This window comes from Molossus molossus, unplaced genomic scaffold (genome assembly GCF_014108415.1).
Source record: "Molossus molossus isolate mMolMol1 unplaced genomic scaffold, mMolMol1.p scaffold_m16_p_10, whole genome shotgun sequence".
NCBI classification, from domain to species: domain Eukaryota; kingdom Metazoa; phylum Chordata; class Mammalia; order Chiroptera; family Molossidae; genus Molossus; species Molossus molossus.
In genome coordinates this window covers 100,456,623-100,484,182 of record NW_023425345.1, presented here as the reverse complement: position 1 = coordinate 100,484,182, position 27,560 = coordinate 100,456,623, and the positions used below count along the sequence as shown (strand labels likewise).

At 44.5% G+C, this 27,560-nt stretch overlaps 1 protein-coding gene across 2 annotated transcripts; it reads right to left on the bottom strand.

Annotated features, from left to right (window-relative positions):
* Positions 1 to 7,510: 7,510 nt before the first annotated feature.
* On the bottom strand, positions 7,511 to 24,416 carry SLC46A3 (solute carrier family 46 member 3). 2 transcript variants are annotated; one of them, XM_036251967.1, is made up of 6 exons: positions 24,145 to 24,415; positions 23,469 to 23,684; positions 16,492 to 17,362; positions 14,433 to 14,516; positions 11,149 to 11,305; positions 7,513 to 8,566 (listed from the first exon to the last, which is right to left on the bottom strand). In XM_036251967.1, the coding sequence occupies exons 2-6, from the start codon at positions 23,658 to 23,660 to the stop codon at positions 8,482 to 8,484; spliced, it is 1,389 nt and encodes a 462-aa protein (XP_036107860.1). In that variant the 5' UTR covers positions 23,661 to 23,684; positions 24,145 to 24,415; the 3' UTR covers positions 7,513 to 8,481. The 2 variants fall into 2 exon arrangements, with proteins under 2 accessions (XP_036107861.1, XP_036107860.1); XM_036251968.1 differs by lacking the exon at positions 14,433 to 14,516 and having other exon boundaries at positions 7,511 to 8,566; positions 24,145 to 24,416.
* Positions 24,417 to 27,560: the final 3,144 nt, after the last annotated feature.

Genomic DNA, 27,560 nt, shown 5'->3' with positions numbered 1-27,560 from the left:
CTGAAAGCAACATTGCCCCTCCCCTCGAGGGGCTGGGGACATTTGAAAATGTTCAGAAGGGAATTTTGGTTGTCACAGTTTTAGACGGGACTGCTCGTGGGTAGGGGCCAGGGATGCTGCCAAACATGCTTCAACATGTAGGATATAGACTTCTGGTCATGTAAAGAACTGAAAGTACTAAAGGAAGACTATGTAAAATAAATACTCCAAGTTTATATTGAAACAATAGCCCTCTGTGTCTTAAAAAAAGTTACTACTGAGTTTTACATAACAGTCTACATCCAGGGTTTGCCCCCTGCAGCCAAGAAGCATTTGGTTCAAATGTCAGTAGTGTCAAAGTTGACAAACCTTGATGTAAACGAAATGACACATTTTAATTGTTCCTGTTACTAAGTTTAAAACCATCTTTGCCACCACAATATTTGTCAACCAATTTGACAATTATGAGAAAATATAGGGAAAAAATGAAGGTTTACTGATTGTTTCTAGATATATTCACTTTCAAAAAGCAAAGTTGCAGATGTCTTGTCCTAGTTCTAGCAATAGTAGGTACCCTTCCTGACCAGTAGAGGGCACTATGAAATTTATGACAGTTTAAAAGGAAAAGCGGATACTTTTAAACACAGAAATTAGGAATCATGATTAGTGTTTACTTTCTGAAGGTCTTTTTGCTTCTCTCTCCTTTTCGTCTTTCATCTTCTTTCTACTTTTACCAGAAATCCTTATCCCTGGATGCACGTAAAATCACCTGGGAGTCTTGGGAAGAAATTTTGGTGTCATGATCTGAGATCTCAGAAATCCCAATAGGACTACTCTGAAGTAGGTCCCAGGAAGTGTACTTTTGAAAAGCTCTCCAGGGTTGAGAAGCTTTGATTATATGCTTGCTTTCAAGAAGTGACATTCTTGAGCATCAGTTAATTACTCAGTGTTGAAAAGTTTACTTTTTTTATTTTTTAAACCTCACCCAAGGACATTTTTGCATTTATCTTCAGATAGAGCCAGAGGGAGAGGGGGAGAAGAGAGAGAGAAACATCTACATGAGAGAGACACATCGAGTGGTTGCCACCCACACGACCCCGACTGAGGCGGGAGACAAAGTTCAACCAAGGCACGTGCCTTAGTGGGAACTGAATCTGGGTCTCTCAGGTCCGCAGGCTTATGCTCTAACCGCTGAACCAAACCGGCCAGAGCTAATGTTTCTTAATGTCTGTAGTCTGTAGTGTTTGTTTTGGGTCATTGGGGAACCAGGTGGATTTCTGCTTTGACTTTGGCAAGGCTTACTTTTGGAGAGATGGATTGATTTTAACTCAAGACTTAAATTATCCTTATAATTTGTTTTTTGTGTTACATAGAACCCTTGCAAAGCATAAACCACATATTTTCACCGACTTTTTATTTTGAAAATGTTCTAATCTACAGGTAATTATTCACGTTCCTTGGAAAGAGTCAGTTGTAAGTCTCGAGTTACTTGCCTACGTGCCAATTCTTCAATTAGGCATTTTTTTTCCCTTTAGATTCTGGTTTTATTGAAGAATTAGTTTAGTATTTTCATTGTCTCTGTTTTGCTTGTAAAATACTAATCTTTGAGTTCAAGAGGAATTTTGTAGGTTGGTGGCTGATTAAAATTTATTTTCTTAACACTAGTGATAAAATTCACAATAAAAGAGAGAAACATACCTAATGAGGGTGCAACCTAATTCTATATGAAGCCTTTCAGTCTATATGAGAATAAAAGAACGTGTGGGTTTTATTGTTTGGAAGTGTTTGGGTGTGGCAGAAAGAATTGGCACTGTTTAGCACACCATGGAGCTCTTCCACTAAACTCATCTCTTCTTACCCTCTGTGCAAAATATAAATGATAGCCGTATCATTTCTCAGCAGTTGTCCCTTGGCGGGGTGCTACCCTGTTCCAAGAGTACACATCAGTTCGATCCAGTGTTCCTGCATTTTATTTCTCTGATGCAGATGCAAGAAAGTGAATGATGATCTGAACAAGTAGATGACTTTGAAAAATGGAAACACCTTGTATATAATCTTCCACTGGAATCTACAATTGGTTACTTTCTTTTCAAACACTTGAAATCTAAGCATACATTTTGACTCCTTCAATAAAGCAAAACCAAAAACGCCATGACTTCATTGGACGTGTTTAGCTCATGATTTCAAAATTGAAATCGGTGCCTTCACGTAAAACAATGCTTCATTAAGAACCTGTACTTTTAGTTTGACTTATTATAGACCCTTAAATCATATTAAAGAATGAGAATGTACTGTTAGTTTAATAGAATTTCAGCAGGTTTTTTTTTTTTCTAATTGAAAAAAAATGGAAGAGTCTTTAACATCTTTTTTCCTTAAAAAAAAAAAACACCAAGTTTTGAAAATTTGGAGTTTGCTTCCAGATCTTCCATTTGTTTCTGGAGTCAGCAGACGTGCTTCGTCAGTTGTCCTCTGTCAGCTCGGTGTCTGGCCTTGTGGAGACAGGAAGCTGTGTTCCTCTCTGAGGGAACAGCCGCAAAGCGGAGGGGCGGAGTTGGGACACCGGAGGACAGGTGGAATTCTGCTTTAACTTAGGAGAGATCGCTTGATTCTAACGCAATACTTAAGCCACCTTTTTTCCTCTCTCTCTCCTGTATTACATAGAAATCTTGCAAAACAATATGCTACATTATATTTTCAGCAACTTTTTATTGTGAACAATTTCTAACTTAGAGAAAAACTGAAAGAACAATACAATGAACACCCCAGATAACCTTCACATAGACTCACCAATTATCAACATCTTTTCTAATTTCCTCCTGAGTAGACTCAAGATACATATTTTTGGCAAGAATCTACAAAGGTGGTGACATGGACTTCTTGCCGCGGCACAACAGGAGCCACAGGTGTGTCTTCAGTGGAGTCGCTAAGTGTGGTCACTTGGTCAGCAGGTGTGGCCACCAGAGTGCTCCTCTGTGAACGCAGTTTCTTCTGTAATGTGTAAATCTGTGGAGTAAAAAATTGAAGACCCGAGTATGTCTTGTTTCCAAGAACCTTTCACCCAGAGGTTTTAGCATCTATGAAAAATCTTCCCTTCAGTCATTTATAACATGGTCGTTGGGGATAGGAGAGGGCTGAAAAAATGTGATATTCCATTATTTCTACATTTATTGAATACTTAGACCTTCAATTTGAAAATAAAATTACATTGGGGTTAAAGTGCTAAATTTAACTTTTGGCATTAATGGTATTAATTCTAAAGATTAATGGTATTTCACAGAATATTGAATATACTCGTGATACTGTAGTTATAGTTATCATAATTTCAAACATCCAAAAGTAGATAGAAAAAAACAGTATGATCTCATGTTTCCACCATCTAGCTCCTTGAATTTCCTCCTACTTTCCCTACAATATTATTTTGAAAGGAATTCCAGACATCATTTCTATGTGTAAATATTTCAGTGTATAAAACTAACATTACCACAGTACTATTATCATACCTAACTTAACAGTAATTCCTTATAATTAGATGTCCAATCAGTATTCAGATTTCTGATGCCACTTTCCAGTAAGGCATTGCTTTTATTTTTTAATTTATTTTTTTGGTACATGCCCCTAGCGGGAAGCAAACCCAGGACTCTCCGCAGACCGGTGCTCTAACCACTGAGCAACCGCCCAGGGCTTGCTTTTAGCTGTTTTGCTCGAATCGGCTCTTGTGGTCAGGCTATCTGAGTGATAGGGTAACGCATCTGACAGTTGGCGTTGGAGGGAACACGTCCCCAGAGAACTGAAATAGATTGGCCATGAGCAAAGAACATGTTTTGGCTGACAAGTTTATGAAGCCAGGTTTTCCCCATTTCTCTTTCCCTGAGGTATCCTATGGACTCATAGATTACCAAGGAAGTTCATACCAAATAAATCCTGTGTTAGCCGCAGGAGAAACACTGCTGACCTTAACACCACTGATGTTTTGCCCGACGGCATGAGAAAGTCAGAGATCAGGACAAGCGAGGGCAGCCATAGCCTTGCTCCATCCTCACCTGGCTTACAAGCAGGCACTGTATTCCGAAAATCTAACAGAAGACAAAAGGAACATAAAAGGCTCAAAGAGGGGCACGGTGTTCTGTTTAAACCTTTCATCGCGGAGCTGTGAGAACCCGGGATCAGCTGTCAGACTGAGGCAGCAGGCAGTGCACCTGGGCGGGGGCGGGGCTTCGTTGGCAGGCAGCTGTAAGCAGCTCTCCCAAGGCACCGAAAGTCACGCGGCCAATGCATAGCGAGGTCTGAGCAACCGGAACGTGGAGACGCCTGAATGGTGGGGTGGCTGCTTCTGCCTGAAGGCAAGTAAATAACAAGTTCAAATCCTCAAACCAACCTACAGAAGCCTCAAGAGGACTATTACTCTGTAGTGTTGAAATAACTTTCTAGGCCCAAGATGGAGTTTCCCCTGCCCAGTTGCCACATCATATGGAAACTTAGCTAACTTTCATGTCCCTGTAAATGCTCCTCTTGACCAAAAACACAGTTATGCAGTCAGCCACTCGCCAAGTGCCAAGCAAGCTGTGGACTCTACCTACTTCCTTGTAAGACAAGGTAGGTGATGCAAACAGATTTGAACACTTCACGGACGGTCTCCAAGCTGGAGAATTGTTATTACTCTTTTTGGTTCCCTAAACTTAGTTGTTTTCCTTGTAATTTCTTTGTCTTGTTTTGCGTCAGGATAACGCTGACCTCAAAGGATGAGCTGAGAAGTGTTCCTCACTTCTATTTTCTGGGAACACTTGTGTAGAATTGATTTGTTTATTCCTTAACTGTTTGGCAATGAAACTGTTTGGGCTAGGTCCCATCTTGATCATATCCTAAGAACATATCATCCCTAAGAAAGCAATCCCTAAGTAATGATCAGAAGCCATGTAGGTCCAGAAACTTCTGTCACTGCAGCCAGAATCAACCTGGTTCAGCCTCAAGCTAATCAAATAAGACTTATTTTTCAAGCCCCCACTCAGCCGGGTACTGTATGTACCAAGAGTTTCATGTTTACACTATTTTATGCATTCTATACTCTAAAATGTCAATAATTACATAGAAGGACACACCTCTCCAGTAACCAGAATACGTGTCTTCCATGTAGAGCAGGTATTGGGCAAACTACTGCCCATGGCCCAATTCAGCTGGCTGCTCTGTTGGAGCACAGCCAAGCACGGTCTTTTTTTGTATGGTCTGAGGTTGCTTTGTGCTGTGATGACCTGACCCACAAAGCCTAAAACATTTACTCTCTGGCCTCTCATCTATAGTAGTGATTCTCAGCCCTGCCTGCACACTGGAATCACCTGGAGAACATTTGAAAAATGAACGTCTGCCTCCCCCTCCCAGAAATTCTGACCTCAGCGTGGACTAGCACCTGGGCGTGGGGGTGGTAAAGGGCCCCCTGGCGACTCCACCTGGCAGCAGAGACTAAGAACCACTGGCTTGGTATTTGTGTGTTTTACTTTCCACCCCACTCTAGTTATGCTCTTGTGCATTTAGGGATGACAAGTACTCATCTGGGGCAGTGGTTTCCACATCTGGATGTGCATCTGTCACCTGGGGAGGTTTTCAAAGTAGCTTCCACGACCCCCCTCCAGACGGACTGATTAGAATCTCCAGGCACGTCTGTAATTTCCTCAGGTGGTTCTGAGATACAGGCATTTCTTTAAAAGAGAACTAAACCTAGGGGACCTATTCTTATTAGCAAGAGTGTTGGATATTGATTGAGTAACCAAAGGATTATTTAGTGACCACAGGGGTGGAGAAAAGGGATATTTGCGGCAGTGCAATGCAGGCTGCAGTAATCCTATTGAAGAGTCCAGCCTTAAAGAAACATACCCTCTCTAGTGATGACAATATTCATTTCTATTAGATATGGTATATCTAACCCCCCTAGTAACAGTGCTCCATAAAAGGAACACGTTTTTCCTTTCTGTTTCTCTTTGTATGAACTTCATAAGAAAAAGTCACTCCGTTAGTATACTTTCTTCTGATAATCAGGCAAACAGGTTACGTTACAGGAGATTAGATGGTGGCTTTTTGCCCAGTTCTGCCTTAGCTGTGTACCCCCTTCCTTCAGCAGGCACGTCCCTCTCTTCAGCATCCCATTCACTAACCTCTTAGGATAGTCACTTTGGAGATCACTAAGCTCACTCAGGCCGTATTTTTACCCTGGGCCACCTCAATCCAGTCCCCTGATATACTTCACTACATCTCAAGTACTTTTTGCTCAACTGAGTCATCTGTCCACCCTCCAGCGTATTAAACAGCATCACCTGTGCTCTCTTCAGTTCGGCTGGAGTGTGCGAAACCGTGGCAGGCCGGGCAGGAGGGGAGGCTATCACAGACCATCTCGCCTAACTTCAAGAGGCAATATTGCCGGCACTGTGGTTGGGTATAGATAGTGCTAGTGTGGGGTTTTTTTTTGGGGGGGGGTCATCTCATACTCTAGCTGACACAATTCTTGATATTGGATTTATAACCTGCCAGGCGTCCACCTAATTGGGAAGAACCTCAGCAGGACCAAGTCCGTCCCTGTGCAGGGCTGCTGCCTACTGGTCAAGTCACGTCCCTGTGGGACTCATCCTGCTTGTCTGCAAAGTGCGGAAATGAAGCTCTGTGAGACAGGGTTATTGAGAGGATGAACTTAGGTGATGAGAACACACTTTGTAAACAGGAAAGTACTTGTTCTTTGGGTTTGGAATGAGCATTGCACAGGAAGGAAAACAAAAATAAACCTGAGCATTACTCAATTCTTACATGGGCTCCAATACCTGAGAGGAATGGTCTTGGAAATAAGAACTCCTGGTGTTTTATTATCATTATTATTATCATCATCATTATTATTTTAGAGAGAGAGGAAAGTGGGGGAGAGAGAGAGAGAAACATCGAAGTAGGAGACACATCCCACACGTGCCCTGACTGGGGATCGAACCCGAAACCTAGACTGGAAATGGAACCCACGTGAAATGACGCTCCAACCCACTGAGCCACACCAGCCCGGGCAAGAATGTCTAGTATTTTAAATGATGAGTGCTATTTGCTGGTTAGGCAATCGCTGATTTCCCTGTAGGAAAAAGCCACAAGCAATGCTATCAAACAGAAGGCTATCTGCTTTCAAGAGTACAAAGCAGTTAATCAGCTGGTTCTGCTTCAAGGCACTGGTGTTATTACATGTGGTAACTTAGAAGATGGGAGATACCGAAGGACCTGTGAAAAGTACCATCAACCAATTTAAAAAGCGCACGGGCTACCATATTTTCCCATTTACTTGCAAGGCTGGCTTAATAAGTATCAGCGGTTACTCTCCTGATGCATTAAATCTGTAGCTTTAAATGATTTTTACCAGTGAAAACAAAATTTTGCATTTGGTTTAACAAACATTTATTGAGGATACAATGAGGAATCAGATTGTCCCTCTCCTCAAGGTGCTCCTGTCCCATGGGGGAAACACACATCACAGAGCCACGACACATGCCAGGACAGAAGGAGACAGAGCTGCGGGGCTCTGCAGGACGCTGGGCGGGGCAGGGGGTAGGCGCGGGCACAGATGTCAAGGCTTCACAGAGGAAGCAACAGTTTGGCTGAGACATAGAAGTTTCATTGTCGCCAGGGAGGAAGGGCAAGTGTGTAAAAGATGAAACAATGCGGAGTTTTCAGGGACCAGGGTAGACCCCAGGATGGGTGTAAGGCAGTAAGAAATGGCTACCCTTTGACAGAAATAAGGAACAAAGACTGGTGCTATAATATTACTTTACTTCCCAAATGACTGTTTTCTCCATTTTACATTTCTTTAGAAACCATTTTATTTATAACCTGATTTTTTTTTCCAATTACTCCTTTGTTACATACAGAAATATTATCATGCCTGTCACTGATGAAACATATTAAGAGAAGTGAAAATATGTATTCTTCAAGGATTTTGCATCCATTAAAAGCCTTCACTATCAACAGCACCTTGATGGGCTCTATAAAACAAAACATTACCTATGTAGAGGTAAAATTATGAATATTTGAAACTTCCATTATTATTTTCTTATCGATGAATGACTCATCATAATTTTCGACAGTTGTCCTTCAAAATCCTGGAGACAGGTCAGAAACCCATTTTACAGATGAAGAAACTGAGGTAATGCGTTCTCCTTGGTCTCAGTATGAGAGTTGGAGTATTTGTATTGATTATTGCATTTGATCATATCAAAGGTCCTAATCCCTCCTGATACTGTTAAGTTTCAGTTCCTTTTGTAAATCCAAAAAGGGGAAGCGCTTTGAGATGCGTTCTCCGTGCTGGAGATACGTCACACATGTTCATAAAGTGCTCTAAGTGCTCGGACCTGCGGGAGCTGGAGCCTGTACTCCTCTCAGAAGAAAGGACACGTAACACTGACTGTTCCTGAAGTACTGATGACGCAGCCGGGCTGTGTGTCTCAGAAGCCAGAGTACATGGCATGTGCATGGTTTTGAAATCACAATGCATCATTGGTCCGAAGCGTCTTCATTGGATTCTTCTTGGATAAGAAGTGCGTTGCTTCTCTTGTTCCAGCTGCGGCACTTGACGACACTGTACAAGCAAACAGGACATTTTAAATTGTGACTAAGGCAACACCTAAACAGTCTGTACTCCACTTTCCCCTGTTACATGGCTTCTGATAAATTATGCAGATTATACATAGAAAGAACATACAGTGATACCTCGGTTCTCGAACGCCTCGGTTTTCGACCAAATCAGGATTCGAGAAACTTTTGTCTCGGAATCCGAACAAATATTTGGAACTCGAACTTCCGAGTTGAGCCGAATGGCGTTCATTCGGCCCAGCGCGCCTTGCTGGCGTCATCAGTGTGAGTGCAGAGAGAGAGTCACGCTTTGTGGAGTCCGCTTTCCTATTGGGTTTCATTGCTTCGGTTCTCGAACAATTCGGTTCTCGACCGTCCTCCTGGAACGAATTATGTTCGAGAACCGAGGTATCACTGTACTGGTATTTTGAGTCTAACAGGCTCATTGTCCATAGCATTCTGAAAAGAATCTAAAACTACATGTACTTGCCCTGGCCAGTTTGGCTCAGCGATTGAGCGTCAGCCTGCGGACCACAGAGTCCCGGGTTCGGTGCAAGGGGCACGTACCACAAAAAAAATAAATAAATAAAACTACATGTTCTTTTTCTTCCAGAGCCCTAAAATGTGCACTTGGCCCCCTGTCTACTCTGAGTAGTCCACAAAAAACAGTTATGACTAAAGCTGGGACTGAAGTCCATGTCCAAAGCTGTAACCGAACCTAGGGCAACGGGCCACCTGGAAATAAAAACAGCGTGTAATTTTAATTTAAAAAATATTGAACAGTACAGGGTAAAAACCTCTCAGAAGACCACCTGCACTGACGCTCTTGGAAGCATTATGAAAGGGATAACTGCCTTTTACCCAGCGGCGCCGCCTGCTCCAGTTACAGAAGTGGCGTGTCTGTAACCGAACACCTGTAAGTGTATGAAGACGGAAATGAAGAGCACCCACGATTCTACTCCCCACGCAGGCACTTCTTGTAGCGCTTTTCATGCTATGGATGCACTATATTTAACCATGTGGGACACTTTGGTCACTTAAGACTTTTATTGCCATAATGAACTTCTTTATATATAAATCTTGACCTTACTGATCATTTCCTTAGGATAGCTTTCTAAAAGGAATCACTGGGTCAAACACTATGGACTTCTGAGAAGGCTTTTGATGATGTGTTTCTGAACTGTTTTCCGAAAATGAGTGCTGAATAACATTGCTCCCAGCAGTGTAGAAGGTTGACTGCCTCATCATGTGCTCACTAGCAGACCAGGTACTTTCAATTTTGCCAATTTGATCATCTCTTTTTTAAAAAGATGCCTAGTAAAAATCACTTTTCATCAAAATTACAGAGGAACTGTAAACACTACTGCACTCTGTCTCACACAGACCGCGGTACCAGAACTCGCCTGAGACAGTATGTACTGAGGTCCTACCATGAACGAGACAAGGGCCAGCCCTCTAAGGAGGTCACAGTCCTGGGGGAATGCCTGCGGCCGGGCACACAGGTCCTGCCCTCCTGTGCCCACAGCCACCTCCCACAGTGCTGGAGAGGACAGCAGTGCCCGAAGGCTGGGCCCCACCTTCTCCCCTGCGGCATCACGACCACGCTGTCACCACGGGGAGTCGGCCAAGTCCAGTGGAGGCAGGTGAGTGAGCTCTCAGCTCAAGGTTTAGCCCCAAGAATGGGTCAAATAAAAAGTTTTTGGGCACTTGAGCAACCACTTACCTAATTAGCTTTTCTGCTAATTAAAAGGCGAAGCGAGAAATAAATTATCTCTCGTATGTTTATGCCTCTGGCCTAATCTCTTCATTCTATGTACTATTCATCAACAGCATTTTGTACTTGGTATTTATTGGATAAGGACAATTAAAAACGGAGTCACTAGATAAGCCAACTGTCTGGAAAAAGAATGTCCAGTATTGAGTGCTGCTCTCTGCTCTTATCAGTATCCAAGAATCCAAATCCTTGACCATCAGGGGACATTACACTCTAGGAAATCATAGTTTAAATCTCTCTCTGTCTATATACAGAGATGTATCTTCTCTTAGATGCTAATTTAATCAATTGCTCATATTTAAAGAGACAGGGTCAACTTCTCAGAGTCTCTAACTGACCAATTATCTTTTTCCTAGTTCTGGTCAGCCATGTCGCTGTCTCTTTTTTCCTGTCTTCAAAATTATTGACAGATGTCTTCATGGGTAAATTTTTTTTTTTTAATCCTCACCTGAGGACATTTTCCCACTTTTTGTTCAGATAGAGTGGGAGGGAGAGAGAGGAAGAGAGAGAGAGAAAGAAACATCGACGTGAAAGGGACACATCGAGTGGCTGCCACCCGCACGACCAGCCAGAGTCGGGGACAAACTGCAACCGAGGTATGCACCCTTAGCGGGAACCGAACCTGGGTCTCTCTGGACCGCAGGCCAACGCTCTAACCACTTAGCCAAAATGGCCAGGGCTTCATGGGTAAATTTTTTGAGAAAAGCACATTCTGAGGCCAAACTTCAACAGATCTATGCACTTTTACTGGTGAGGTTAGGGGATTCATTTAATTCAGCCATCCTTTGATAAAATGATTAAAAACAGGTACATACCATAGACTGATCACTGGAATTAGTAACAGACCAGCAGACAGCAGAAAGGTGAAGCCTGGGTACCACGCAACAGTTGCTGAGTAAATCCCATTAAATGTCGAAACTGCAGTGACTCCACCAAGTGTCTCTAAGAAAGCAATGCAAGCAAACAGGGTCCCTGTTTGGGGTGGGGGTTCAGGGGGAGGAAAAAAAAGGCTGAGTTACACAACAAACAAAAACGAATGGAAAAAAAACCAAATGTATTCATTGAAAAGAACAAACATGGGGGCACTACTTGGTGAATGAAAACTAGTCCCTCAAAATCCCTGAGAAGTCAGTAACCCATTTTGTGGGTGAAGAAACTGAGGTCAAGAGTTCTCCTTCGACTTCATGTGTGAGATGCTGAAAACACAATACATTGATCTTGAACAAGACAGGGATTAAGGGTGCTGCTCCCCCACCCCCTACGGTCGAAAACTTAACTACAGTTGTCCCCTGTCTGTGGACCATTGGGTCCAGGACCCCCGCAGATACCCAAATCCGTGGATGCTCAAGTCCCTTATATACAATACATAGTAGCTCCAAAGACAATAGGATAAAGCTAAAAGTTACCACAATTCAGAATAGGAAAGTCCTCAGTGTAAACTAAACATTTAAAAATGTCAGTACATTTAACAATATGAGATGACTTTTTTAAAGCCTTTATAAGTAAATGAAACAAAATATAAACAAAAATAGACTATGCATCTTGACCAGTCTATGTTGGCTCTAAGTCAAGCAGGTAGGACTTTTGTTTTTTCCCTGAACAGCCTGAGATGTAATTCACATGCCGTAAACGCCCCTTTAACTGCCCAGTTCAGTGGCTCTAAGTGTGTTCACAGAGTTGGGCACCTGCAACCATCACTACCATCTAATTTTAGAATGTTTTCCTCGCCCCCAAAAAGCCCTGTACCCATCAGCAATCACTCCTCCTCTCCCCAGCCCCTGGAATGCACTCATATAATTTCTGTCTCTGTGGATTTGCTTTTCCTGACTATGTCATATAAATGCAATCATATTTATATAACATGTGGCCTTTGTGATTAGCTTCTTTCAAGAAAGGAATCATTAATCTTAGCATAATGATTTCAAGGTTCATCCATGTTGTAGCATGGATCAGTACTTTATTTCTTTTTATTGCCAAATAATATTCCATTGGACCGATATACTACATTTTGCTTATTCATTCATCAGTTCACGGACATTTGCATTGCTTTACTTTTTTGGCTATTATAAGTAATGATGCTGTGAACATCTGTGTACACAATTTCGGGTGAACATGTGTTTTCATTTCTCTTGGGTACATACCTAGGAATGGAATTGCAGAGTCACAGGTCACTAACTCTATTTAACTTTCTGAGGAGCTACCACACTGTGTTTGCAAAATGGCTGTATCACTGCACACTCCCACCAGCTGTGTATGAGGGTCCGTGTCTCCACATCCTCACCAACACCGTCTTTTTCATTTTAGCCATTTAGTGGTTTTGATCTGCTTGTCCCCGATGCCCAATAATGCTAACCATCTTTTCATGTGTTTATTGGCCATTTGTATATCTTCTCTGGAGACATGTCCTATTCAAATATGTGTCCATTTTTCAATTGGGTTGTCCTTTTGCTATTGAGTTTTATGAAGTCTTATATATTCTGCATGTAAGTTCCTTGTCAGACATATGATTTGAAAATATATTCTCCCATTCTGTGGGTCATCTTTTCACTTTCTTGATGGTGGACAAAAGGTTTTAATTGGAATAAAGTCTAATTTATCATTTTTTTCTTTTGCTGTTGTGCTTTTGGTGTCATAGCCGCTGCATAATTCAAGGAAGCAAGTAGATTTTTACTTACTATACGTACAAATTTGTATATTCTTCAGTGGTTTTCCACTTATCATCACATAATCTATAAACAGCGGTGTGAATATACCACTACATCTTATGAGAGGAAAAGAATCAAGAAATATATTTTTTAATTTATTGAATTATGCCATCTTCCCCAGTGTTTGACTGAACGGCCATAAATAGAATAGCATAACTGTGAATTATTCATAAACAGTTAATATGAACATGTCACCAGGGCAAGGCCTGAAATAAGTCAGGGGACACAAAGGGGAAGGAGGACAACCCCATATGCCTGATAGTCAACCAGTAACGAGTTCTAACTAGAACTTCAATTTTTGTTTTTCTTTTGCACTGGTTATTCTGTCGCCCCTTCAGCTCGTTGCTCCTCTTGCCCTGCTCTGTGCGTGGGGGCTCACCTCCCAAACCGTGAGCTGGACTCCCTGAGCTGGACTCCCTTCACGGGACCTCCTCCTGCACTTGGTCAGGGGGGCGAATGAGGAGAAAAAGGCTGCGGTGTCTTCTCTGCTCCCTGCCTGCCTGGGCGCCTCCACACCGCACGCTTCTCTCTCCTGTGCCTCCGGCGTCTCTGTGCAACCACCTGAGAGGGGTCCTGTTGGCTCCAGGGCTCTGACTCAGGCCCAGCATAACAATACGATCAGAGGCCTTCATATTATATTCTAGGTATTTAAAAGCTATAATTCTGGCTAACATACTGTTAGCTGAGATATGTTCTGTCTTCCCACTCTGAGAAATGTGCCTGTGTAATGATTTGGAGGAGCAGACATAAGCTTTCCACCCTCAGACTTTTCAGAATTCCCTGAGACAGCCGACAGCAGCGGGAGAGCGGGCCTTCGGCCCTGCGGCCCCCGCTGCGGGCTCAGCCCACCGTGTGTTCTATCTCCTGCCCCATCCGGCTCAGCAAGGGCCCTTTACACATGGCCCTGCCATTCCAAGGGCAGGCCAGGTCTCCCATGAAGAGTCACTGCTTGGCTACCCCTTTGGTCGCGAGGTGAGCACGCCGGGGTCACAGTCCTCCTTCGGGAGCAAGGGTCTGAGGAAGAAGCTCGAGCAGGCATCGCTGGAGATGAGCCCAGAGCTGTCTGTCTGGGAATTAAGGGGACCCAGGCACCCAGAGTGCAGAAGGAGAGAGGTGGTGTGGGCTCCCAGAGGGCATATCAGCCTGGCCCTGAGGTCTCCTCTCCTGCGGGGGCAGGGCTGGCCAGGGCAAGCCTTCCGAAGCATGAAACCTCGGGCAGAGGCTCCCTCGTCTGAGTAGAAGCCCCTCCCTAACACAGAACTCACCACTCGATCCAAAGGAGTCCGTGCAGAAAAGGGGCTGGAGAACACTCCGAAGAAGCAGACACTGATTGTACGTAGATTTGAGTTGGTATAGGTTAGATTTCTTCTATTCCTTAAGCAAATCACACTCACCGTGTTCAGTAGGACGAACCACTTTTGACATCATGGACCGTAGAACTGAGAGCGGCACGATGGTGAAGAGGAAGAGCAGCCGGACTGCGAGGGGAGTGGGGCAGTCAGAGCACGCGGTTCCCACGCAAAACACCTTCTGTCTAATATCTTATTTCTATAAGCATCCTAAGCCACTGCATCTAAAGACTGGATGAATTGTAGAATTCTATTTAATGAGTTAAGGCGGACTATAGACAGGCCAGTCTAAGGCCAGTTCACCCTCAAATTCTTAACTCCAGTGCTAAGAGCAAGAGTTCACGGAAGTCTGAGGGCCAGACCCGCCAGCGGGGACTGATCTTCCATTTCCCTAATTATTGTAGTAACCTCTTGTGTAGCACGTTGAGACCGTTAATTAGTTTTCTCTGTTTTTGATTTTGGAGACTTGGCATTTTTAGTGTTAGCATTCTTTTATTATACTGTTTCTTTTATTGATAAATTGGTTCTTTATCTTCTTGCTTGTTCATCATTGTGGCTGAAAAACTTCATGGACACAAACTGCATCTGGCCATAAATTATGACCTTTAATAGTCAGTAGTATTTTGGGGAATATGATAAAAATGTAATATATTACATTTGCAGATCACTTTAAAGTTTTCAAACATGTTTCCACATAGAGGACCTTACTTTGCCTTGGCAACTTCAAGGAGAACTAGCATTTACTGTATATGAGACATTGTGCTAATCTCTCCTAATATTCATTATAATCCTCTGAATTAGGTAGTACTATGTCCATTTTATAGATGGAAAAAAACGAGGGCTCAGAGTATTTAATTAACCTGCTCAGGATCATCTAGCGCTGGAGATGAAAATTAAGCCCCATTCTGTTTGGTCCCCTGCTTCCCCGGAGCCAGCAAGAGGCTGACGCTGCCTTTGCAGGGACCACACTGGCCTTCCCCGCGGGCCCAGAGCCCGTTCAGACGCAGCACCTTACTCAAGCCCTACAAAAACCACTTATGCAGTAGGTCGTTAAGGTAGCAGTCCAATCTGTCAAAAAGTGATTCATCTAAAGCTAATTTATGAAATGACCAATCTGTCAAAAGATCAATATGCAAACCCTTGGCATAAAGAATTTTTTTCTTGAATGTATTTCAGTGAATATGAATTTTTCTTCTAAATCTGTAGACTATATCATTCTTAAAATGTTTTTTTTTACAGAAAATAGCCTTCTTTGCAGCATTTTAAGAAATACTCAATTTGGCCCTGGCCGGTTTGGCTCAGCGGTTAGAGCATCGGCCCGTGGACCAGAGTCCTGGGTTCGGTTCCCACTAAGGGCACATACCTCGGTTGCAGTTTGTCCCCGGCCCCGGTTGAGGTCATGTGGGTGGTGACCAGTTGATGTGTCTCTCGCACATCGATGTTTCTCTCTCTCTTCCTCCCTCTCTCCCTCCCACTCTACCTAAAGATAAATGAAAAGAAAAAAGTCCTCCAGCGAGGATAAAAAGAAAAAGAAATACTCAATTTGGTGAAAGCTATATTGAAGAAATGACTCATAAGAAGAATGTTTCTCAGAACAATTTTTTAAAAAAAATATGCAAATTTGGAAAACTGGTTATTATGTGAATTACTTTTGTGTGTGTGTTAATCTTCACCCCAGGATATTTTTTCCATTGATTTTTTTTTTTAGAGAGTGGAAGGGAGAGAAGGAGGGTGAGGAGAGAGAGAGAGAGAAACATTAATGTGAAAGAGACACATCAATAGGTTGTCTCCCACATGTGCCCTGACTGGGGCTGGGGATCGAACCTGCAACCCAGGTACGTGTCTTTGACTGAGAATCGAACCTGCCACCCTTCGGTGCGAGGGCTGACACACTAGCCCCTGAGCCACAACACCCAGGGCTGTGAATTACTTTTTAAAAGCAAACTGATGCTCAGTTCTGGCAAACTAGCTTCTAACAAATTAACTTTAATGGAATTGGAATGCATTAAACGGAATTTTACATGAAAGTTTCTCACCCAACAGACTTTCATTTGATATACACCCCAAATACAAAGTTAGTTCTAAGGCAACATCTGTAACTCACCTAAAAGCATCATCAGCGTTGTCCTGGCAAAAGCGGTCATGGCCATTCCTGCCATGGTGGTGACAATCCCAATGAAGGCCATGTAGATATCTTCCATACAGTAAGAAAAACCCCATATTCCTAGGAAACTACTCAAAAACGAGATACTGCTCAAAGCTGACCCGTAACCTATAAGAACTTCATTCCAGCAGAGCGGTGAATTCAATTCATAGAGGATAAAAATGGGGGAAATGCCAAGTATCACAAAAAAGTAAGTGATCATTGTAAAAAGTAACAAACAGAGCAAAGACCGCTGCCCACCTGCAGCATTTTTAAAAAGCATGTAAGTTCGGTAAAATAGGTTTTTAAAGCCTTCACTGCATGATATGGAGACAGTCTGAGACAAAGACTCCTCCATTGAATCACCAAGAAAAAATAAAATATAAATCAAGTTAACAGTAAGAGCCATAGTAACGATGAAAAAGGACCACACAAAACCTAGTTCTCTAATAAAATAGCCAGAAGACAGCCCTGTTAACCCAGTAACAATTCCAAGTAGGAAGTCAGTGATAGCTATTCGAATGGTCCTTTGTTTCTCTTCTTTACATTGATCAACTATGTAGGCGAAAGAGGCACCCAAAAATGTGGTTGAATTGCCAAAAAGGGCCCCAATGAAGGTAGATACAATCAAAAACTGGAATGGAAAGGCAAAATAGGAAAGCAGACAGAGCCAGGCGCTGGTCACAAGAGCACTGGCGGAGGTCAAAATCAGAGGGAATTTTCGTCCAAGGTGATCACTGTGGGACAGAAGGATGAAGGTGGACACTAGACCGGGAATTAACCCACTTATGTCCATCTGCAGATTAAAGAGAGACACTTTTTTCTGAACTTCCTGCAAAGAAATAAAAAGAAGACAATGTGTTTACAGAGGTTTGTACAATGAACATAAAAATAGCGGGGTGTATACTACACATTGCCAGCAGGTCGGGGATGGGGAATCTGGTGTGTGGGTTTATACAGTTGAAATCTTCATCCAGTCCACAAAACAAATGGCAAAAAGTGATATCATCATCATTGCCCAGTCATAATATTTGAATTCCATGGTGGGGACTTTGACCCATGAAAATTGAAATGTGTGTGTTAATGTGTGTCCGTCTCACACGGGATCCACAGACCCTGAGGCCTCGGGGACTGACCGTGTGATGAGATCTTATTCTTGTGTGAACAGTTAGCACAGAGATCAGAGCGCTGTTCTAACCAGAGCGCTGTCCTTGCCCGTCACACGTCTTTCTCCCTCCTCCTCAGGGGGGATGAATGTCATTTGTAAGTGTCATCTTTGACAGACCTTGTTTAGGAAGAGCTTGGATGTCCTTTGTACCTGTGTCTCCACAAACAGATGAGTGAGAAACATTCCTTTATTTACTAAAGATTAAGATAAAACCCAAAGAGGAGCTTTGCCCTGACTACAAGGGGAAGCGGGCGGTAAACGGAGGAGCGAGATAAACTCTGCCCCAGGACCAAGCCGCCTGCGGACACACAGACTGGCAGCTGTAACAACTGCTGCCCCAGTTATTTGACGGAGAGAATTTGGAGCGATTTAAAAGCATTTTCTGCCACTTCTCCTTGTTTTCCAAATTTTATACAAAGGGTATGTGCCATTTTTATAATGGGAAATACTAAACTCATTAAAAAAGATTTATTCATGGAATATTTAGAAGCACCCTAAACGGATGAACCCCACAACTATCAAATACTGAATTCATGTGTTGTTTTAAGTAATGAGTCTATTTCTATTTTTACGCACTCATGTAATTCAAACAATTTTATGTGGCCAGGAAATGTTCTCATCGCTCAGACTCAAAATTTAAGTCCTCTTAGCTCTGGCCTTCCCTTCACCTGTGCCCCCCGACACGGTCTATTCTGCCCACCCTGTTCTCAGGCCTCTTGCCTTCTTTTTTTTTTCCTCACCCGAGGACATTTTTTCATTTTTGTTGTTGTTGTTGTTGTTGTTGTTCAGATAGAGTGGGAGGGAGAGAGAGGAAGAGAGAGAGAGAGAGAGAGAAACATCAAGGTGAAAGGGACACATCGAGTGGCTGCCACCCACACGACCCAACCAGGGCCGGGGACAAACCTCATCCGAGGTACATGCCCTTAGCGAGAATGGAACCCGGGTCTCTCTGGACCGCAGGCCGAAGCTCCAACCGCTGAGCCAAACCGGCCAGGGCCCCCTTTCTTTCTTTATAGCCCACGGTTGTCAATGGAGCAACAACTCACATTAGTGTTCACGTGGACCACGCTGGCAACTGACTGGTCTCTATTCAGTTCAGTAAGTAGTGCCAGTCTCCTCACCCTGCAGACCACAGGCACTATCAGCATGCCTTCCACCTGCATGGAAGCTTCAGGAGCTCCCCACTGCCTGCTGCAGAAAGTCTGGTACTGAGGTTGCCAAGAGGTGGTCCACCTTCACTTCAGCACTGTCCCCACTCACTCCCCAAACGCTCTCTAAGTCCCAGGCACAGTGCAACTTGGATTTCCCTGCAAGTCCCAAACAGATGTAACCTCTCCTTCCTCCGAACCTTCTCTCATAACAGTTACCATTCCCCAGTTGTATTTTTTGGCAAAATGATTGCGCTCTGGCCCTGGCCGGCGTGGCTCAGTTGGTTGGGCACTGTCCAGTGCACCGAAAGGTTGCTGGTTCAATTCCCAGTCAGGGCACATGCCTGGGCTGTGAGCTTGATCCCTGGTAGGGGTGTGTAGGAGGCAACCGATTGATGTTTTGCTCTCACATAGATGTTTCGCACTCTCTCTCTCTCAAAAAAAAAGATTGAGTTCTGGTGTCGGGTGAATCTGACTCAAATCCAGCCAGTTAAGATGATCGTCACAGTAATTAGAATGATTTTTACAAACACACATCAGCTCCTCTCATCCCTTTGTTCAAAATCCCCTACTGGCTGTCCTTACACTGGAATAAATCCAGCTCCCTGTGGTGCTGTAGGTGGCCAGAAACCACGACTTCTTGGATTTGGCCTCCGGTTCCTCATTCCTCAAACACTCCGTGCTCATTTGCTTTTGCACTTGCTGTTCTCTCCACCTGCCACACAGCTCACTTCCTCAATTCAAATGTCAGCTCCGTAGAGGGCCTACCAGGACAGATCACTTAATCCAAAATGGTTCCACGAACCCCAGCAAGGGCTCTATCCCCTTACCCTGACCTCGCTTGCTTTGGAGACATACTGCTCCTTGACAGGACAGAGTGATTGATCGCTCACTGTGTGTCTCCTCTACTCTGACCTACACTCCGGCAGGGCCAGGCCTTATTTTCACCACACAGCGCTGGCTTCCAGAACAGTGCTCGGAACAGGGCAGATACTTAACATTGACTGACTGACTGAATAATCAAGTAAAATATGCCTCTGGAACTTGCTGTGTGGGACCCTGATCAAATTCTTTCTTTCTATAGCTTCTTCAACGGACAAGAGGGGATAACAACAGCCCCTACCTTGCAGGCTGCTGTGAGGGTTAAATTTTAAGTACATATGACATGCTGGGCACAAGGCCCTCGTCTGTGACCAGTGTTTACTGTTTTACCCAGTTCATTTTTATCAGATCAGACTTCCTGAGCACACCTTGTATCTCCTACAGCTATAGTAGCCATCAGGTAAATATTTATTGGATAAATAAATGAATGAAAGTTACCTTTTAATCAACTTTTCAAACAAGATGTTCAGATTTGGGGTTTCTCCTCCCCTCCCCCTCCCCCTGGGTCCTGTCTTCTCCTTTCTAGCTGCTGTTTCCTAACCCAGTCTTTCACTCAAGACCAAACTCCGCATGTCTAGCCTATGTTTAAAATACAAATTTTAACAAAGACAAACTCAAAGCATATTTCAATCATAAGTCAAAGTTAAGACATAAGTTGTGTGCGTGCCTTTTAAACTCTGGAGAATTACAATGATATAATATAAAGGATAAATGAGGGAAATCAGAGAAAAAAAAAAAAAAGTGCTGTTTCCTATCCAAGACTGGACAGAATGACAATGTACTGAGATAGGAAGAAATTAAGGAAAGCAATATCAATTTTAAAGCAGTCACAATTTCATAGGCCAAAACGTATGTATTGATTCCAATTAAATAGAAAATACTCCTTATCTGCTGATAACAAGGGGCTGTATTAGTTATTAAAAGGTTTATATGTATAGCCCTGGCCAAGTAGCTCAGTTGGTTGAATGTCGTCCCATGCACCATGAGGTCACCGGTTCGATTCCTAGTCGGGGCACATGCCTCCAGTAGGGGGCATGCAGGAGGCAGCAGATGGATGTTTTGCTCTCGTAGATGTTTCTCTCTCTCTCTCCCTCTCCCTTCCTCTATCTTTAAAATCAATAAAAGCATATTTTAAAAAAATGATTTATATATAAATTGTTGAGCAAGAACAACTTTGTGATCTGTCGGTAACCCTAAGTTGTCCCCTCCAATAGCAAAGTCCCTATCTTGAAAGTTGTCTGAAGGGAACAGAACCCAATGGCCGACTGAACACTTCAAAATGAATCATTTAACAATGGAAGGAGGGAGTGGTAAGGGGACTAAACATTAATTCATTCTTCCACAAAAGTCAACAAACATGCCTAGAATTTCCTACCTCTCTACCCTTAGCCAAGCCTTTCCTTCCCACAGCCTCCTCATTTTGTTCAGAGCTCCTTTAGAGATCACCCGCACCGCCAGAGAGAAGTGTGGAGGTATAGCGCACTGTCACAGGACTCAGAAAACGAGATATAGATATAGATATATGTTAGATATCTCTCAACTCCGAATGGGTTGAAAAATAAGACTCGTCTATACAGATTTTAAAATGTTAATATAAGCGAAATAGCTCAGTTTACTCTTATAAGCTATACCTTTAAATTCACAGTATTTTTTATTGTAATACATGTACATGTATGTGTGTTTGTAGGAAGGATAAAGAAATATGCTCTAACAGTAAGAAGTTCAACACTTTATTGTATTATGAACTCTTTTTATACACAATTGACCTTTTGGGGGAGTGGCAAGAAAAATAGGAGCTGGACAAATCATTCATTCATTCATTCATTCATTCATTCATGGACTGACCCTGTGCTAAGACATCTCTTATTTTTAGAGTTACAGGAACAGTCAACAAATCACTATACTTCTTTTAGTGAGCAAGTAGCCAGAGCCCACCCAGCAGAGCTGGGAATTGAGACAGAGCTCAGGGAACAGAATCCACTCATTTGGATTTGAAAGGATGAGAAATAGGAAATATTCTCTGAGAAGCTGAGCAGGAACAGTATCCAGAAAAGGGTCTAGAAGGAAGTGCTAAAAGTGACGGTGGCTCCTAAGAAGCAAAACTGTTCCTCGGTCCTAAGAAACAAAAGGTGAAAGGGCCGCCATGGCCTGTCCCAGTTGTGAGTGGGGGTGGGCATGGGGCTGGTTTCTAGTTCCTCAATCTGAGAACAAGCACCTGTGGCTCTAGGACACCAATTTTAAGGAAAGGGACCTAGGGCAGTATGTGCTCTTAAATATTAATCCAATTGAAAAACAATAAATGAAACAAGTCAATGAATTAAAAAATTTGGCAAAAATCCTCCAAATGAGACCACTGCTCTAGGCAGCAGGGGCTTTCAGCCAATATTCATCACCTGCACAGTCAGAGGCCACCGAGGTGGCTGGACCAAGGGCTGTCTCCGCTCCCTCTACCAGGGGAAGGGCAGCCGACGTTTCCAAAGCTCTAGTCCTCTCCTCCTTTCTCCATTGCTCCCAACCTACTGAGCTTTCTTACTCCCTGGGAATGACATAGATCATGGGACACATTCTTGAAGGGAGAGAAAAAGCCATGAGGTGAGGCCTGGCCCTTCTAGACCAGGGAGATTTCGCCCATGGAAATGAGGAAACGAGTTAATGAGTTAACAGTAGGGGCTGGGCCAAACCCCCAGTCCTCACCCCAGCTAGGGTATGCCTGACAGCTGGGGACCACCTCAGGAAGTGCCAGAGCCTTCCTTGGGGCACTCCGCCATTTCCTCCCACACTCTGATGTTCCCAGTCACACCTGTGAATTCTCTTTTTCTGAGAAGACAATCTTGGAGCCTGCAGGCAGGTGACCTGAATTCCTGTAAACTCTTCCTATCTTTTGACTTGGGAGGCAGCACGACACTTTTGCCATCACAAAATATTCCCAAGAGGAACAGTTCAAAGGTTATAAATGAGGTTTGTTTTTGAGGCATTGTGGGGGTAGGAAATGCTAAATCTGGATGCTTTCTCCTTTGCATTTGGACATCGTAGACTTTGTTAAAAACTGCCTGAAGGAACAGGAGACCGGTGATGGACCTCTTGTTTTAAATGAATGAACAATTGCGGGGGCGGGAGAGGAAGAAGGCTTCCCAGGGAGTGAGGAAGGCTCTGTAATGTCTGGCTAAATAGTTTCAGGGTTCTTAGAGCAAAAGTGAGTGCTCTTCACCCCAGGGGTCCTGACACATGGGGGTCAGAGATGACTTGATATCACCAGATGATGAATGACTGGTGCTGTCCCACCTCCCACCCCATGGCAGAGCGGGCCCCACAGTTTTCAGTGATGGGTCATGCATGCGCCATGGGAGAAAGAGGGCAAGGGAGAGGCAGAGACACCATTTCACCCCAGCCCTGTCTGTCCAGGGCACTCTAGTTCCTGCTGGCCTTAGTGCAACTCTCAGGCTTCTGGGGGGTCGGGGAGGGGAACGGAGGAAGGAGAGAGTCACAGAGGAGATGAGACTGCTCTGAAGTTTTCTGAGGAAGAAGAAGAGCCAGTGTCACAAAAGAAGTGGCAGAGGCAGGTGGAGGTGTCAGGAAACCTCAAACTGGATGAGAACTGAAGACGGGCACTTGGTTTGGGGTTTAGGAGTTTCACAGTGACCCTGAGAGAGCAACGTAGGATGAGTGCCAGGTACCCTTTCATTTACAATCCCATTACTCTTTCCTTTTTAGCATGTTTTAGGGGTATTTTAATTTCTTACCTCCTGGAATGCAAATATCGGGCTGCTTTTATTTTTTTCACATTCAGAAATGTTGCTGTCCAGTGCAATACTGTAGTTGCCCGTTTCTTGCCATATCCTCCGGTACACGTACTGTGTGGTCAGTGGGGTGATCAAAGTCATGGCAAATGCACTGAGGCAGATGGCAGGTTCTACAAGGAAAATCTTCTTCATGTTGCTGGGGCAGGCTGCTGAGCTCTACAGAGGAGAAAAAGGACAGAGCCAATGGGAGGCATTTTTCTCCGGGAGGCTAGATTTTCACTGACAGGAAAGTGAGGAGGGTTTTGTGGCGTAAACAAGCCAACTAGGGGACGGAAAGCAGCCAGCACTTGCAAAGAGTAGCTTTTACTCTGAAAGGGGTAAACAGGAGGCTGTCATACTTCCCGTTTTAAAGAGGGGGACCCTGCAGGGCTCCCACCACTTGAACACAGTTCTGTAAAATAAGGTGTCACCCATTCTGGTGACTCGGTGGCCACTGGAGGTTCCGTCCGGTACACCGCCGGCGGGTTTTCGAAGGGAAACGGTGAGGTGGTTCTGGGACGCGAGCAGTTGCGCCACAGTTTGTTTTTGTCATCCGGCTGCTGGCCGACAGCGGACGGGACGGGAGACTTTCAGAAAACAGCCCCCAATCTTAAAGAGACTTATTTTTATGACTCACCTCTCGGGCAGTCTCCTTGCCAGGCTAAGGACCCGGAGTCCGAACGCTCTGCCCTCCCCTCCGGGGCGTTCTGCGCTCCGCGCCCCGCGAGCCGCCGGTGCACCCGGACGCGGGGTCCCCGCCCCCAGGATGCGAAGGGCAATCGCGGAATTCGACCCAGAGCCCCTGCCAGGGTGACTGCAGCTCTTATTTGAACGCAAAGCAAGGAAAGCGCACTTCCGCGTCCAGAGTGACCACGGGGACGGTCCCCTGCGCGGCCCTGGCTCGGCTCCTCCGCGGCCCCGCGACCCGGCCCGGCGAACCCGGGAGGCGCGGCGCGCACAGCGGACCCTGCGCGGGAGCCGGCGGCCGACGGTCCGCGGCCCAGCTGAGCGGCGCTGACTCAGCCCTCGCCCGCCAGGAAGGCGGGGCCGCCGGTGCGGGTCCCCACCGCAGCGGCCACGGTCCCGCCCAGATCCCTCGGCTGGGCCCCTTGATTGGTCCGCCTCCACGTCGCTCTCGCACTCGCCTGGAGGCCCCAGGCCAGGCCGGCGCGGATTGGAGCTAGGGGGCGCCCAGGGCGGACTCTGGGTTCTGCGGTCTGGTGGTGTTTTTCACAGAAGCACACAGGGGAACTGTTGCAAAAGTACCCTGTTTGCCCTGCACCTCCCTGTAGCATTCCGGCCTCCGGGCAAGGGTCCTAAGAAGAAACGCGGAGGAGACGGAGGGCTGGGGGGCACCTGGTGCAGGGGAGTGAGTGCTCCTGGCCCGGCCAGCCTTGGTATGAAATGTGCCCCCCCCCCCCCACTCTTTTTGGTGGTGTGAACTTGGGTAAATGATTCATCTGTATGACCCTCTATTTTTCTTTTATATATATATATATATAATTGATTTTAGAGAGAGAGGAAGAGAGGGAGAGAGAGATAGAAACATCAATGAGAGAGAACATTGACTGGCTGCCTCCTGCATGCCCCCCACTGGGGATCAGGCCCACAACCTGGGCAGGGGCCCCGACCAGGAATCCAACCGTGACCTCTTGGTGCGTGGCTCCATGCTCAACCCCTGAGCCACATCGCAGGGCTGAACCTCCATTTTCTATCTGTCAGATGGGGGGTAACAACCTTACAGGATTGTTGAAAGGAAAACCTCCATGTGTATATACAGCATAGCCCTGAAACCCACCAGGAACACACCTGACTGACTGAGTTGGGTTTATTAAGTCTTGTAGCTTGTAGCCAGGAGGAATGCATTCATGGGGAACTATGGAGTATCGCAGCACAAAATGTTTAGAATGTATTATGGGATTTGGGCTTATGTTCTGTGATTTTGAGGCGAGTTCAAGAAAGCAAAGCCTGCATTGGATCGGATGCTATTAGGATGTGGGTGATTCTGTGACTGGGTGTCTTAATAAATGTTATTTAGAAGGAGTGAAGACTAGTTGGAGGCTAAAGCCATCACTGATAAGAAGCAGCAGTCGTAGCCATTTTGTGGTCTAGATAATGTTCAAGTTCTGTCTGTATTCAGACAGGATTATACAGTGGTCTTGTTTTTGCCTGGATCATGGTCACAGAATGGCCTTGTTTGATGCTGGTGTTCGATGAAATTGTTTTTTATTCCACAGAACACCGTGGTCATAGTCCAGAAGAGCTAGTTCATAGCAGCACCTGGATGTCAGGGCTGCTTTCTCTTCCTCAGTGCTCAGTAAATGACAGTTAAGTCACAGAGTGAGTCAAAAGTCTTTGACTTGAATCCTAATTACTACTTGTCAGCTTGTAACCTTGGAATTGACACTTAACTCACTTCTCAACTTCTTCAAATGAGCATGTATAAAGCACTTACCATGAGTCTGAAACCGTGGAGCATGGATGTTGGAGGAAGGTATACATTTATGAACAAGACACAGTTTCCTACGTATTCCAAGTAGGATGGGACATTGAGAGCATCTGACTCTGACCAGGAAGAGTTGGTCTGGAAGGAAGAGGTAGAGGACCCCTGAGAACACAAGGAAGAATAAATGAAATGATCTATTTAAAAATGCTTTTGAGCCCTGTCAGGTTTGGCTCAGAGGTTGGAGCCACGGCCTGCAGACCAGAGAGTTCTGGGTTCAGTTCCCGCTAAGAGCATGTACCCTCCCCCCCAAAAAAAATGCTTTTGAGAATTGTAAGGCACTGTATCATCTTAATTACTATCACTAAAATAACCTGGGTTTTTGCTAGCTGAATCCACTTTGTACATATTTTGACTGGCTTAGACCCTTTTGTTAACTCTCTTCACTCTGAGGGGTACAATGACCACTTCGGGTGCTTGACCTCTGTAAAATCAAGATCAACATCACACCCCAAATCTCAATACCTTAAAACAGCAAAGGTCTATTTATCTCTTGAGCTACCTGTCCATCTATGGTCACTGGGGGGCTTTACTCCCTGTTACTTTCACTCATGGACACAGAAAATGGAGCCATCATCTGAATATTATTGCTGGCATTGGAGCAGAAAGAGGATCTGACACCAACTTTTAAAGGTTTTCCCTAGATGGAAAACAATATGGTGTTACCTCAAAAAATTAAAAATTGAACTTCCATTTGACCCAGTGATCCCACTTCTAGGAATATACCCTAGGAAGCCTAAAACACCAATCAGAAAGAATATATGTACCCCCATGTTTGTAGCAGCACTATTTACAATCGCTAAGATCTGGAAACAGCCCAAGTGTCCATCAGTAGACGAATGGATAAAAAAGCAGTGGTACATATACACAATGGAGTACTATGCAGCTGTAAGAATGAAAGATCTCTCATCCTATGAGACGACATGGAGGGACCTGGAAAGTATCATCTTAAGTGAAACAAGCCAAACAGAGAAAGACAAGTTTCATATGATCTCACTTATTTGTGGAATATAATGAACATAACAGTCTGAGGAACAGGGTAGTCCAAGAGATGTGGAAGTGGAGTACAGACTGACAGTCCCCAGAAGAGGGGGTGGAGGGGAGAGAGAAACCACAGAAGTTGTATGCATGTATGCATGAACAATGGACATGAACAACAAAGCTGGGGACAGAGGGGAAGAGGGGAATCAGAGGGGGGAACAGGAGGGAGGGGTAAAAAGGAAAAACATCTGTAACAAAAATAAATTAATTAATTAAAAAAAAAGGTTTTCCCTAGAAATGATATTTGCCACTTCTCACAATGACTGGCCACACAGCAAGTCACAGGACCAGGCGGAGAGGCTCAATCCTATCAGGTGTCCAGGAGAAGGAAATACTGGTAAATAGCTTTAATGACCTCCTTGTTCCTGGACCAGGGCTTCTCATGAAAGTCCATAGAAAGAAAAGGGCTTTAGAAAAGGGCTTATGGGCAGTAAGAATTAGTATCTGATATACTTCCAGGCTTTGCTGTCCCTACTCTTCCTCATGAAGAAGAAAGCCAGGCCTCTGTA